Source organism: Colobus angolensis, unplaced genomic scaffold (assembly GCF_000951035.1).
Source record: "Colobus angolensis palliatus isolate OR3802 unplaced genomic scaffold, Cang.pa_1.0 Scaffold399, whole genome shotgun sequence".
Lineage (NCBI taxonomy): Eukaryota > Metazoa > Chordata > Mammalia > Primates > Cercopithecidae > Colobus > Colobus angolensis.
Window position 1 is genome coordinate 745,016 of NW_012117365.1, and position 15,362 is coordinate 760,377.

Consider the following 15,362-nt stretch of genomic DNA (forward strand, 5'->3'; position numbering starts at 1 on the left):
GCGACCCCGCCCCCTGCTCGGCGCGGAGGGGGGCCTAGGGGGCGGGGCCTTAACGCTCCCATTGGTCCGCGACTGGACTGTCCCGCCCATGGACTCAACAGGATCCCTCCCAGAAGCGCGTCACCAGTTATTGTTACAACCCGGGGTTTCCCGGGGCAACGGGATGGGCGGGGCTCAGGGCACTGGCCCCGCCTTCTACTCCGGAGAGGACTGCCCCGCCCTTTGTTTCTAGACCCCTGACGTTCTCAAGTCTCCGTTCCAGGAACCTGACAGGGAGGATGCTCGAACTCTACTCTTCTTTGTGCCCTGGACTGGGCTGGGGAAAAAGAATGGGTCAAGAATACTTGGGTTCTAGGCCAGGCTTTGCCACAATTCTCGCTCCTCCCTCCGCAAACATGTTCTTCATGGTGCCTGTGGGCATAGTTTTAGAGCTCCAGTTCTCAAAGTTTAACGCAGAGCAGAATCATCCCCTAGAGCTTGTTAACACTGTTGGACCCCAGCTCCAGAGTTTCTGATTCAGCAGGTCTGGGTTGGGGCCCCAGACTTCGTATTTCTAACCAGCTCCCGAGTGATGCATGAGAGACCACACTTTGCAAACCATTGTTTTAGAGTCTGTGGGAGGTTCTTACTACGGTTGTTGGAACAAGTACTTGTCTAAAGTTCACAGTGTTTGGGGAGAAGCTTCTTATTCAGTTCCTGGATATTTATTGAGCACATCTGACACACCAGGCACTGTCCAGGGCTCTACAGTGAGAGCAGCAACTGAAACAAATGAAGTCCCCTGCTGCATAGACTACTCAGGAGTCAGATGCTAATCAGATCATCACATGAGCTCAGACGGGCGAGGCTAGCTGAGAGGTTGATCAGTCCGTGGCCTCATCCTACAGGCTGCTGAGCGAGGTTTCCCAGTCACCACTGCACCTGCTGGCCTTTGCTCAGGGTATTTATCCCCTCTGCCTAGAACATCATTTCCCCTCCGCAAGGCCCTCATCAGAGATTCTCCCACTCTTCAAAGCTCCTTGCAAATGTCAACTTAACCCTGACACCTTCTCTAGCCTCAATTCCGAACACTTTTTGTTCTCTGCTTGCCCAGACCGCTTATTGAGCTGCCAGCAACACCTTGTGCCCCTGTAGCACAATATTCCTATTATGCCAATCAGGAAACCGAGGCCCAGAATGGGCAGGTGACTTGCCCTGGTGGCATGGTCAGGACTGGAATCTCAAGCTCCTGACTTCTTTACCAGCCAGTACCTTGCTCCTGGGGAGGCCGGAGATGCAAAGGTCTCTGGGCAGTGGAGGGCTGAGCCCAGGCCATGGGAGATGGCCTCCTTTCTCAAAAATTTCTTCCTTCCAGTTTAGGACATGAGGAGCAGGGCCAAGGGTGAGAGCAGGAGTGGAGCTGGAGGAGCCCCTCCTCATCCCCCAAGGTGGAAGCAGGTCTTGCTTGCAGATGTCTGGCATGGCATCTGCCTGAGTCACATCACAAGGCAAGGGTGGGCATGGCAAGTGCTGGCTGATGACACCCCCGCCACCATCCATACACATACACACATCCTGCAGGTAGTTCTGCTTAGAGTCACAAGGAGCCTGAAATCATTGCTGAATCCACCTCCCCACCACCACATCACTCATATGCCCTATATGCCTAGGGAGTCCACACTGGGAGCTGCCCGCCTAAGGGACCCTGGACACTGAGCAAGCCTCCTGGCAGTCTGCAGCCCTGGCCCAGCTCTGAGCTGTGAGACAGAGGCCTGCTGAGGGCCATACCAGTGCTGGGAGGATCCTTTGCTGGGGGCCCTGGCACAGGCTGCCACCGTGGGTCTGGGAAGCCAGGTTGGCAGAGATGCACTATAGGCTGACTCAGGCTCTGTTCAGGGCCCCACTCTGCCCAGTGTCCACAGCTGCTGCCTGGACTCTCCTCTGAGGCCCATGTCTCATACACTCAGCTCCTACACACACACACACACTCAGACTCACACCCAACAGCACACATTCACATTCTTCTTCACTCACAACTTGGCCCCTACTCACACATTCATTTTGAGGCAGTATAATGTAGCGATTAAGAGTAAGAGCATGGGCAAGTTACATAACTGCTCAAAGTCACTCTTTCCTACTCTACAAATGACCACCATAATAGCACTACCTTCACAGGATATTTGAAAAATTAAATACTTTTATGAATGTGAGCACCAGGCTCAGAATAAGCGCACAATAAATGCTAGCTGTTTTTATTGCTGCTGTTGTGTGTACATATCTTCCCTTCCTACTTTGCCCAGCTCATACAGTACCACCTGCTCTTACCATGCACACACTCACAGCCGCTCACTCACATAGGCTCTCTAACAAGCACACTCACCACGTGCCTCACACTTGTGTCCCAATTACACAGACCCATGGTTTCTACCTCGAGTTCCTTTGACCACCAGCTGTCACCCTTCTCTGCTCCCCCAGGCTGGCTCTCAACCTCCCATCCACCCTCCCTACCACGCCCACATTCATTTCTGTTCACAAACAAGCCCCCACTTGCTTCCCCTTTCATTCCTCCTTTTTCCACACGCAGGCACTCTTCACTCACACCTCCCTGGACACTGGAACATGCTCACATTCCAGTGCACGCACACTCACTTGCCCACAGGCAGATGGATGTGCGTGTTACCCACTCAACTCGTGCTTGGATCACAAAACTTGTACACATACACTCAAACAATCCCAGTTTATGCCTCAATACCTCAGCTGGCTTGCCCATTCCCAGTGAGGAGCGCACATCACACAATTCTCCTAACACACACTGCCATCAGCAGACACCCCCTGACCCGGGGCTACAGTGGCACTCCCCTCGCCCTCAAGAGACTGTCTCCTCCCTGTCACTTCCCCTCCTCCAGTCTCAGCTCCCCAGCCCCTCCCAGAGCTCAGAATAGCCCCTGCCACCACTGCTGCTGCCACCGCTGAGCCATCAGGGCCCGCCAGAGCCCGCTTCTCAGTGCTTGCTGCCAGCTCTCCCGGCTCACTCAGGGCAAGTGAGGACAGGAGGACGAGTTTCTGTGAGGCCTGATGGGCATAGCTGCACTGCATCCCTAACAGCCCCTTCCAGAGCCCACCTGGAAGAAGTCAGCCTCCTGAGATTGGCTGCTGCCACTTGCTCAGGTTTCACCTGTGTGCCCTGGTCCTCATACCCCTGGCTGAAAGCAGAGTGGGCTGCCTCTCAGAGAAACCCAGGTCTGGGAAGGAAGAGGTTTGCTCAAGGAAGCGCAGTGAGTTAGGAACAGAGCCAGACCACAATCAACCCAGTCATTCCTAGCCCATCATGCAGGGGCTTGAGAAGACCCTCCCCTAAACCACATGGTTATCAAGAACCCACACCCTGCCAGCACTGAGCGGAGGCTGGTTGATATTTAATGCCACCATTGCCAGGAAAAAAAGAATAGCACAGGAGTGATGTCTGGGGACACCTCTGGAGGGGAAGGGAAGGGGCTGGTGACCAGAGGAGGCCTCCAGGGCAGAAAGGGGGAGTGTCTGCAGAAGCCAGAGGGGATATCAGGACAGCTGGGAGCGCCTCCAGGACAGGCTCAGGCCTGGCCCCTGCAGGGACGGTGTCAGGGAGTGGGTGGGGCTGAGCTGAGGAGGCTCCGCTGAGGGCACAGTGCAGCAATGCGGTCCCTATGAGAAGACCCAAGGCCCCTTACGCGGCCTGCACAGACCACAGACCAGGCCTGGGCAGAGAGTTCTGCTGGCCCTGGGAGGCAGCTTACAGCAGCGAGTGCTGGGTGCCCAAGAACATGGAGCCCAGGCCCAAAAGACCTTGTACCTTCCTTGTCCAGGAGGTTGTACCACCACTGTACTGGCAGGGTAGAGAATGAATGCCAAAGTGAGCTCCTCTTACAGGCCAAACCCATTCTGCACACCATCATGTTCAATCCTATATTCTTATCCCCATAAGGTTCCCCAAGCACTCACTAAGTGCTGGCCCCTGTGAAGCACCTGACAGGCATTACCCAAAAGAATCAGACTTCTAGGAGCAAGAACTGGGCACATCTCATTCATTGTTGTGTCTCTGGGGCCTAGAGCAGAGGCTGACACAGAGGAGACCTTCTGTACATATTTGTTGAGTGAAGGGATGTGAGAAGAAATCACAACCACCTGAGAAGCAGAAACTATTATTCCCATTTTCTGGATGAGGAAAGTGAGACTGAGAGAAGGGAAGTGAGTAACTGACTTCCCTGGAAGTCAAACTAGAGTCTAGGTTTGCTCCTTGCATAGCACTGAGGAGCAGGGAAAACATGAGCTTAGGGGCAAATAACTTCCCTTTTCTAAGTCTCAGTTTCCTCATCTGTGAAATGGGAATGGCTGTACTTACATCAAGATCCCATATGTGAAGTGCCAAGCACAAAGCCCTGCAAAGAGTAAATGTCAAACATCCCATGTCCTTCGTCCTCCTCCTCTGCCTTGGGTTTGTCCTGATAGTCTAAATTTCGACAGGACCACACCTGGGATCTACAGTGCCTGTACGTCACCCCCTTTCTGTACCATGGGAAGGAGGTAGATTAATTTGTTAGGACTGCTGTGATAAAGTACCACAAACTGGGTGGCTTAAAACAATAGAAATGTATTGTCTCACAGTTCTGGAAGCTAGAAGTCTGAAATCAAGGTGTTGGCAGGACCACACTGTCTCTGAAGGCTCTGGGGGAGAATCCTTCCTTGCCTCTTCTAGCTTCGGGCAGTTGCCGGCCATCCTGCATGTTTCTTGTCTTGTAGATGCATCACTCGAGTCTCTACCTCTGTCTCAACGTGGTGTTCTTCCCTGCCTGTGCCTTCACATGGCAATCTCCTGTCCGTCTCTGTCTTTCCTCTTCTTATAATGACATCCGCCATATTGGATTTAGGGCCATTCCTTTCTAGAGTGACCTCATTTTAACTTAGCTAATTATATCTGCAGATACTTTATTTTCAAACAAGGCTATATTCTGAGGTTCCTGGAAAAGCATGAATTCTGGGGGGCCACTACAGAACCCAGTGCAAGAGATGTAATAGAAAACATGTAGGATTTAGAGACAGGCAGGTCCAGATTTGAATTCTGCCTCTTCACAAAGAAGCCATTTGACTTTGGCCTTCTCTGAGTCTTGTTTCTTATCCTGTAACGTGAGGACAACAACCTTGACCTCCCAGGGTTGTTGCAGGGAAAACATAAGTGATGATTTGATGGCAGTGTCCGGCAGAATAAGACCTAGCATCTCACCGTGGCCTCACTGCCAGCCATGTCCTGCCCAAATGTCCTCTCCTCTGGATTGCCCTGTCCCCAGGGCCTCCAACAGTGGCGTGAAAACACTGGGCTGCAGTATTCTGCTATTGGCCCTGCTCTTGGCTAAGTCACTTCTCTCTGGAGCTCTGTTTCCTGATCAGTCAAATGAGTGGAGGACCTAGGCAGATACTCTCGAAGCTTCCATCTGAGGGTGATGTTCAGAGTCTTGAGACCTCCTCGCAAAATACTAGTTTGGAACTCTAAAGACACAACCGTCACTATAAGAAGTCACTGAAAAGGGAGTGAGCTTTCTAGGAGAAAGTCACCCCTTCCAGCTTCTCTCCTCCCACCAGGCCCTCCCAATCCCCACCAGGTCATGGAGGCAGTGGACTTTCCCAAGTCAGTGAGCCTCCGCCTGTGAGGACCCTCCACACTTACTGCTCTCCCCTTCGCAGCCATAGCCCCAGCGCTGGTAGGTGACTGTGGAAGGAGGTAGCTAGTACCAGCTCCATTAAGGATCTGCTGTGTGGCCATGGAATGGTTACTTACCTCAGTTTCCCCATCTGCGAAATGAAGATCACATCTATCCCACTCCCCCAGAGGAGGTACAAGCATGAGAGGAGATAATGAGGTAGGGAAGGAGCCATGTGGCCTCTGAAGAATTGTAAATATTTCTCTCTCTGGCTGATAGTTTGGCCTTGCCCCGTGTCCTCTAGATGTGTGGCCAGCGTCACCACCTCCTCAGCTTGACTCTTGGTCTCAGGGTCCCACTGTACAGGGAACCCTGGTAGAGAGGCTGGCGCCTCCTGGTGAATTAAGATAATTAGAACCACCAGTCCTGCAGAAGTGGCTGACGGAGGAGGGGAAGGAGGAAAGGCCTCCTGTGTGCCAGGCACTGTGTTGTGTGCTCCCTCTTATTTAATCCTGAAAGCCACACTCTGGAGTAGCAGAGCTATTCCCATTGCAGATGGGGAAACTGAGGCAGGACTCCTGAGGAAACTTCACAGTGCCATTGTGAGAATGATAATAATAATGACTGCTATTGACTGCTATGGTCAAAATGTTTAAGTCCCCCCCAAAATTAATATGTTAAATCCTTACCCGAAAGATGATGGTATTAGAAGGTGGGGCCTTTGGGTGGTGATTAAGTCACTGGGCTGGACTTAATCCAGAATGGGATTTGTGCCCTTATAAAGAGGCCCTAGAGAGACCCCCTTCCCCTTCTGCCACGTGAGGTTGCGGCAGGAAGTTGAAGTCTATGAACTAGAATACAGGCCCTCACTAGACTGAATCTGCCAGTGCCTGGATCTTGGACTTCTCAGGCTCCAGAAAGGTGACAGACACATTTCTGTTGATTATAAACTACCCAGTTATAGCAGCTCAAGTGACTAAGACAATGACGAAGAAAACAATGTATCAAAGCACTTAGTAAGTGCACCGTTTACGCTAAATGAGTCCCTGGCTCTCACTTGATCCTAAATTAACCCTAGAGCCTGGGATTATTTTAGAAGGGATAGCAGGAGCTCAGAGAAGTAAAATAAATTTCCCCAGGTCACAGAGCCAGAACCTCAGCCCCGATTTTCCAGCCCCAAAGCCAACACTTTCATGGCTGCAGCTGCTTTCTCTCACCTGGTTGCTGCCTGCACAGGTGGGTGATGCCAAATAAGTGGGGCACAGACTTCCCAGGCCAAATGGAGCAGACAGGGTGGCAGGGAGGGGGCATGCCCTCTTCTCCCCTTTGTGTTGTGTGAAACATGCTTAGCCCACACCCTTAACTTCTACTTTTAATGACTGCAATTTAATACTTGGGTTAGAGTAAGTGAGGACAAGCCAAAAATGTGTTCCCCACCAATGCTGTCATCCTACCCTTTGTAAACTCTCATCAACCAGCCGATGGTCCCTCAGCTGGCCTGACCACCCTGGGACCTGGTTCCGGCCCCAGGCTGCTTTGCAGTCACTTCTCTGCTGCTCCTCTGGGTGCTAGACATGACCTGATCTGGACCCCACCACAATGACCACAGCTCTTCCCCACAGGGCCCAGGCCAGCCACGTGTGCTGCCCACATTCTCCCTGCAGCTGCCGTTCAGAGGCCCTCTCACTCAGTAGAAAGACCTCATGCCATGCATGCTTATCCTAAGCCTACCTGCCTAACATGCTGTTCCTGAACCTTCGTTTTTATCTCCTGATCTCCTGGCCTCTGTCCCTTAACATGGAGAATACAAGAATTGAGCCCAAAAGGCTTGGGTTAGAAACCGGCTGTAACTCGGTGACCTTGGACATTTCATCTCCCTGAGCCTCAGTTCCTTAGCAGTAATGCAGCATTGGCATTGGCAGCAATAGCACAGGACTATTGTGAGGATGATAATAATAATAATAATGACAGCCTGGATGCAGTGGCTTACGCCTATAATCCCAGCACTTTGGGAGGCTGAGGTAGGTGGATCACTTGAGGTCAGGAGTTCGAGACCAGCCTGGCCAACATGCTCATGCCTGTAATCCCAGCACTTTGGGAGCTCGAGGTGGCAGGATCACTTGAGCTCAGGAACTCCAGACCAGCCCAGGCAACGTCTCTACAAAAAAATCAAAAAAATTAGCCGGACGCAGTGGCCTGCGCCTGTGGTCCTAGCTACTCAGAAGGCTGAGGTGGGCCGGGCGCCCTGGCTCAAGCCTGTAATCCCAGCACTTTAGGTGAAATCCCGTCTCTAGTAAAAATACAAAAATTAGGCAGGCGTGGTGGTGGGCACCTGTAATCCCAGCTACTTGGGAAGCTGAGGCAGGAGAATCACTTGAACCTGGAAGGCAGAGGTTACAGCGAGCTGAGATTGTACCACTGCACTCCAGCCTGGGTGACAGAGCGAGACTCTGTCTCAAAAAAAAAAAAAAAAAAAAAGAGACAAAAGCAAATACCAATATTTCTTTTTTTTTTTTTTTTTTTTGAGGCGGAGTCTCGCTCTGTCGCCCGGACTGGAGTGCAGTGGCCGGATCTCAGTTCACTGCAAGCTCCACCTCCCGGGTTTAAGCCATTCTCCTGCCTCAGCCTCCGGAGTAGCTGGGACTACAGGCGCCCGCCACCTCGCCCAGCTAGTTTTTGTATTTTTAGTAGAGACGGGGTTTCACCGTGTTAGCCAGGATGGTCTCGATCTCCTGACCTCGTGATCCGCCCGTCTTGGCCTCCCAAAGTGCTGGGATTACAGGCTTGAGCCACCGCGCCCGGCCACAATATTTCTTAAGAACATATTAAGTACAGCCTCCATGCTAAGTAATTCCATGGCTCTCACTTGATCCTTCATCAATCAGGAGATTATTTTACTGTCATCCCCATTTCACAGATGAAAAAAGGGAAACAGAAGTTCCCGGCACATAGTAGGCACTTGCCAAGTGCTGCTTCTTTCTATGGCTTTTGGTTTTTCAACCATCTAAATTCATAAATTAAACCAACTATTCTCAAGCTGAGCCAGAGTACACAGCAGTTGTTCCTACCTGTGGCATCTGTAGGTGTCCGGCTTGCTCAGTGACTCTAGCTGGGCAAACGGATCACCCAGGCTGGCTCCTTGTTCTGAGATACCTCATCCAAAGATTTCACCCATCCAAACTCATAAAGAGCCTATGCTGGAGTCAGGAGATGTGGGCCCCTGGGCCAACTTGATCAGTGGTTTACTTAACTCCTCTGAGCCTCAGTTTCCTCTATTAATGTTGCAGAGAAGAATAGTAGGAGTGGCACATAATAGGTGCATAATAAACTTTTGGCTCAACAACCTCTCCATATGCCTTAGTCATTTGAATGAGATATAATTAAAGACCAATTCAAAACACTGACCAGCCAAACACACAAGGGAGCCATAAACACAGTGAACAAATCAATAGAGAGGGGGTGGGCGAGCAAGTGCTCTCCTGATGTCACTGGATGGGCCCTCCATCCACACATTGCAATGTGTACAGATATGCTACCTTCTTGCCTGCTGGGAAGCACAGAGTTAAATCTTGTATCAACCACAGGAACTATTCTAAGTGTAGGTTTGTAGTTCATTCTCTTTTCCTGTTGGATTACAAAGCTCTTACTTCTTTTCCTTACTTAATGGTTGTATTCTTATTTCATAAAAATCAGAATCTACCCAAATCCCCCCCCCCCCCCCTTTTTTTTTTTTTTTTTTTTTGGAAGTAGAGGCATAAATGATGAGAGGAAAAGTAGCACAGATACAGGAAGTCAATCCACATATAGGGTGAGACAGAACTCAGACAGCTTCCTCGCATCCCTGGCAAATGCCTTTGAAAGTCAGCTTGCCTGTTACCTCTTCTAAGAAGCCTCCTTGGATCACTTTGGATATGACTTAGGTTTCTCCAGAGAAACAGAGTCAATTGGAGATAGATTAGACAGATTGATTGATGAATAGATAGATAGATAGATAGATAGATAGATAGATAGATAGATAGATAGATAGATAATGAGGAAACTGGCTCACACAATTATGGAGGCTAAGAAGTTCCACAGTCTGTCCTTGCAAGCTGGAGATCCAGAAGAGCCAGTGGTATTGTTTCCAGCCCAACCCCAAATGCCTGAGAACCAGGGGAACTGCTGGTATAAATGCCAGTCCAAGGGCAGGAGAGGACCAATGTCCCAGCTCAAGCAGCAGGCAGGTGGGAAGGAGACAAATCCTCTCCTTCCCTCCTCTTTGTTCTAATCAGGCCTGCAACAGTTTGGATGATGCCCACCTACATTCGGGAGCTCAATCTACTTTACTGAGTCCACTAACTTAGAGGCTAATCTCATCTGGAAACACCCTCACAGATACACCCAGAAATAACATCTCATCTGGGCACCCCTTGGCCCAGTCAAGCTAACACATACAAGAAACCATCACAAATGTATCAGTCATGTTCCCGGTGCATGCTTCTCATTCTCACTCTCTGTTGTAATTACCTGTTATCAGGCCTGTTTACAGTCTGTGAGTTTCTCTAGCCAGGGTCTTTGTCTCACTTGTTCCTCTGTCAGGCCCAGTGCAGGACCTGAATGGAAGATGGGAAGGAACAGGGAAAGGGAATATAAGAGGCTTCACAGAGGTGAAACATTTGAGCTAGGTCTTCCAGTAATTTCCTGAGCACCTATTATATGCTGGGCATGAAGTGTCCAAGAATAAGAATGCCATATCCATTAAAAAATGTATGTAGGCCAGGCACGGTGGCTCACACCTGGAATCCCAGCACTTTGGGAAACTGAAGCAGGTGGATCCCTTGAGCTCAGGAGCTCGAGACCAGCCTGGACAACATGGCAAAACCCTGTCTCTACAAAAAAAATACAAAAATTAGCCAGGCTTAATGATGCGCACCTGTGGTCCCAGCTACTTGGAAGGCTGAAGTGGGAGGATCACTTGAGCCTAGGAGGTCAAGGATGCAGTGAGCCACTGCACACTCCATGCTGGACAACAGAGTGAGACCCTGTCTCAAAAAAAAGAGTACATAAAGGGCCTCCCATAGTGACAGGCACATGATAGGAACTCAAGACGTGACAGCCATAGTTGTAATAGGAAAACACTGAAGGTCATCTGAAGGAGACTGTGCTATTGGCACAATTACCCAGAGAAAAGCTACACAGCCCTCAAAAGTAATAAGGTAGACTTCTATGGACTAACACAGAAAGGTGGTTCTAACACAACACTCAGGAAGAAAGGAAGTGAAGGAAAAGTCACAGTGTCTATTGCATGCTAGGTGCCATATGTCATATGATTACATGTCTGTAAATATTACACATGTGCATTATACTTGCATGTATATATGCGCATATATAGATATTTCTGGAAGGATTCCCCAAATCTGTTAAGAGTAGTTAGTTCCAATCAAGAGTGATATTGGGGATTGGGGAAAGCCTCCCCTTTTACTTTATATGGTTTTATATTGTTGAATATTTTTATCATAAATGTAAAAATAGTGAAGGGAAAAAGAAGAGTTGCTAGAGGAGGCATGTACTTGAGTGAATACTTTAATTAATGAATAAGTGCTCCAACCAGAGCCTCAGTGAAAAGCCTAGTGACTTGGTGAAGTGTGTGGTCCAGCAGCCTGGCCTTGTGACTTCCACTGCCCCAGGACAGGCCTGATGAGTGCAAGGGATAGGAAGACATGGAGTCTGATGGGGAGGGCCTTGGAGAAGGTCCCAGGGTCCCACACAAATCAGAGGTAGGGGAATTGGCTTCCCTTGAGAAGGGATGTGACTTGGGACCCCTGTGGAGTCACAGGGGTGGCCAGAGCTGCCTGAAGGTGAATGCTGTGCTCAGGAGGCTGGTCCTCTGCCAGAGCTGGGCCTTGATGGAGTCATGAAGGCAGGACCCAATGCTCTGAGATAAAGAGGGAGCCTTGGACATCACTGAGCCATTGCCCCTCCTCTCAGTGTGGGGAGGGGGTCAGGCACATGGGCAGGGGCAGAATTCAGGAATTATGATGTGGAGTAGCTGATTTCCCAGGCTCCCACATGGCTCCCCAGCAGGGAGGGCCTGATGAGTAGGGAGAGCATGAGTCTTAGAGACAGACACAGGTGGTTTTGGAGCTTGACACACACCCTGTGAGACCCTAGGGCCTCAACTGCCTCCTCAGGAAAATGGAAGCAATAATGCCTCTCTTGAGGGTAATTGTGAGAGTTGGATTAGGTACGAAAGTGGCCAAAGGAAGCCTCTAACTGAAGTAGGACTTAATCCATGGTGTTAAGATGGGTATGAGGGGTGTCTTTAGGAGGGGGTGGGAATTCATGGATAGGAACAGGGTAGCTGGGGCTTTGGACTCTGGTCTTTAGGTCTCATGCATGATATACCTCAGAGAGTGAAATCTACACTCAGTCCCAGCAGTTAAGAACTTGGTCTGGAGTCAGTCTCCAGTGCAAATTCCATTCCCTCACTTCTAATCATATGGCCTCTCCAGGCCTGAGATCCTTCATCATAAAAATGGGAATAATAGTAGTTTCTACCTCGCAGGTTTATTATGAGACTTAAATGAATAAATTCTTGTAAATTACCTAGTACAGTGCCTGACACTATTAGGGGTTGTAAGGCAAAGAGGCTCAAATCTTTTCCACCTGAGAGAAAAGGACCCAGAGTTCCCAGTGGACTTCAGGCTGTGGCTTAGAGAAGAGACTGTCAGAAGGAGGAGGTGTGTGACTTTGGCAACCACGGTGCGGAGTGGTGAAGAGAGCAAAGGCCTAAAAGTCAGACAGATGCAAGCCAAATACCAGCGTCTCTACTTTCCAGCTGTACTTGTCTAAGCCTCAGTTTCCCTAACTAAAACAAGTTGATTTTTGTGCCTGTTCCTGCTCTACCAGATATATTAAAGTATATATATAAAGTATATAAAGTATATATATAAAGGCTTATACCTGTAATCCCAGTGCTTTGGGAGGCTGAGGCAGGTGGATCGCTTGAGCTCAGGAGTTTGAGACCAGCCTGGGCAACATAGCAAAACCCTGTCTTTACAAAAATTAGCTGAGCATGGTGGCACACACTTGTGGTCCCGGCTACTCAGGAGGCTGAAGTGAGAGGATAACCTGAGCCTAGAAGGTCGAGGCTGCAGTGAGCCATGATCGTGCCACTGCACTTCAGCCTGGGCAACAGAGTGAGACCCTGTTTCAATAAAAAATTAAAAAATAATAAAGCAAAACTCCAGATACCACATCACCCAAAGCTCCCCCCTTCATCTTTATTTGCCATAGCTCCTTATTTCTGATCACAGTCTCATGGGAGGAGTGAGCACTGGACTTGGAGTCTCAAAGACTCACCTTTCAGTCCCAGGGCATCCCCGTCACCTGTGGGATTTTGAACAAATCTCTGCACTTGACAGACTCTCCATTTCCATGTCTGGGATAACAGAGAATTCCTCCTTCTTCACAGGGCTGGTGGGAGTGACAAGTGAGGCACTATGTGTGAACATGCCTTGCCCAATGTCTGCAGAACGCTCGTCTTAGGGTTAAATGTTCATTGTGACTTTTTCTTCACAAGCCTTTTTTATTATTATTATTTGGATGACTACATTTTACAGTCAGTTTAAGAACAACTTAGCTTTATTCTCCTTGACCAAATGAACACCCTGAAATGTGGAAAGCATACATACTCTGAGTCTGATGGGCCTGGTTTAGATCCTAGCTCTAGCTCTGTGTCCCTGGCCAAGTCACTTTGCCTCTCTGAGTCCTAATTTTCTTAGCTATAAGGTGGCATTGATAGTATCTATTTCGGCTGGGCACGGTGGCTCACATCTGTAATCCCAGCACTTTGGGAGGCTGAGGCGGGCGGATCACTTGAGGTCAGGAGTTTGAGACGAGCCTGACCAACATGGTAAAACCCTGTCTCTACTAAAAATACAAAAAAAAAAAAAAAAAAATCAGCCCAGCATGGTGGCGAGTGCCTGTAGTCCCAGCTACTCCAGAGGCTGAGGCACAAGAATCACATGAACCCAGGAGGCAGAGGTTGCAGTGAGCCAAGATCACACCACTGCACCCCAGTCAGGGTGACAGAGCGAGACTCTGTCTCAAAAAACAAAACAAAACAAAAAAAACCTACTTCACAGGATTGTTGTGAGGATGACAATGACAATAGTGGTAATAATAACAGGGGAGGGGCTGAGAACTGGCTTCACAACCACTATCAGGGTGGGACAGCTGTGGAGTGACAGATCAGACACCTGGGCAGGTAGAAGGGTCTTTATCTAGTAGGTCACCACCTGAAAAAAACACCTCGAAAGCTGCTGTCACCTGCCTGAGGGTGTTACCTGAGGGAGGAGTGGCAGTAAGGAAGGGCAGGCTTAGGGGCTGCAGCCTAAAACTGGGTTCCTGTGTAACCCTCTGCACATTGTCTGTCTTCACCGACAGCGGCTGCCTCCTGAAGCAGAGTCTCAGTTCAGCTGGGAAAGGTCTTTGGACGAGGTATGTCAGAACAAGAAGCCAGCCTGGGTGATCTGTTTGCCAAGCTAGAGTGACTGAGCAAGCTGGACACCTAGAGACGTCCCAGGTAGGAACAGCTGCCGTGTATGGTTGGTGGGAATGTAAATTAGTTCACCCATTGTGGAAGATGGTGTGGTGATTCCTCAGAGATCTAGAACCAGAAATACCATTTGACGCAGCAATCCCATTATGGGGTATATGCCCAAAGGAATAGAAATAATTCTATTATAAAGATGCATGCACGCATATGTTCACTGCAGCACCATTTGCAATAGCAAAGACATAGAATCAACCCAAATGCCTATCAATGATAGACTGGATAAAGAAAATGTGGTACATATACACCATGGAATACTATGCAGCCATAAAAGGGAATGAGATCATCTCCTTGGCAGGGACATGGATGGAGCTGGAAGTCATTATCCTCAGCAAACTAACACAGGAACAGAAAACCAAACCCTGCATGTTCTCACTTAAAAGTGGGAGCTGAACAATGAGAACACATGGACACAGGGAGGGGAACAACACACACTGGAGCCTGTAGGGGGGTGGGTTGGAGGAAGGAGAGCATCAGGAAGAACAGCTAATGCAGGCTTAATACCTAGATAGGTGCAGCAGACCACTGTGGCACACTTTTACCCTTGTAACAAACCTGCACATCCTGCACAGGTACCCCAGAACCAAAAATAAAACTTAAAAAAAAAAAGACCTGGAAAAAAAAGAGAATAATGGATTTAATTTATGAATTTAGATAGTTGAGAAACCAAAAGCCATAGAAAGAACCAGCACTTGCCAAGTGCCTACCACGTGCCTGGAACTTCTGTTTCCCTCTTTTCATCTGTGAAATGGGAATGACAATCAAATAATGCCAACCTCTCTGGATTGATGAAGGATCAAGTGAGAGCCACGGAATCACTTAGCATGGAGGCTGCATTTTATAAGCCCTTGAGAAATATTAGCGCGTATTATTATAAGGCATAGGGCAGAGGGGAGGGGTGGTTAATGAAACAGAGATCACAAGAAGGGGTGGATGCTTCAGAGAAAGATGATGGATTCAGTTGAAGCGAGCTGAGTTTGTGTGCCAGTGGGTCAGCCAGCGAAGAAGTCCATTTGGCAGGCAGTTGATACGGTGGTGGTCATGAGGCCACAGTCTGGAACTCTGGGCAAAGGTCTGGACAGGAGATGTAAATTTGGAAGTCCTTGGCCCAGAGG

The 15,362-nt window shown here is 49.2% G+C and overlaps 1 protein-coding gene across 1 annotated transcript in view; it reads right to left on the minus strand.

Annotated features, from left to right (window-relative positions):
* FOXO6 (forkhead box O6) overlaps nucleotides 1–3,075 on the minus strand; it is a 24,775-nt gene extending 21,700 nt beyond the window's left edge. Inside the window, exon 1 of the mRNA XM_011955217.1 lies at nucleotides 2,793–3,075. Coding sequence (XP_011810607.1) covers nucleotides 2,793–3,075 — 283 coding nt within the window. The remainder of the gene's footprint in view (nucleotides 1–2,792) is intronic.
* Nucleotides 3,076–15,362: the final 12,287 nt, after the last annotated feature.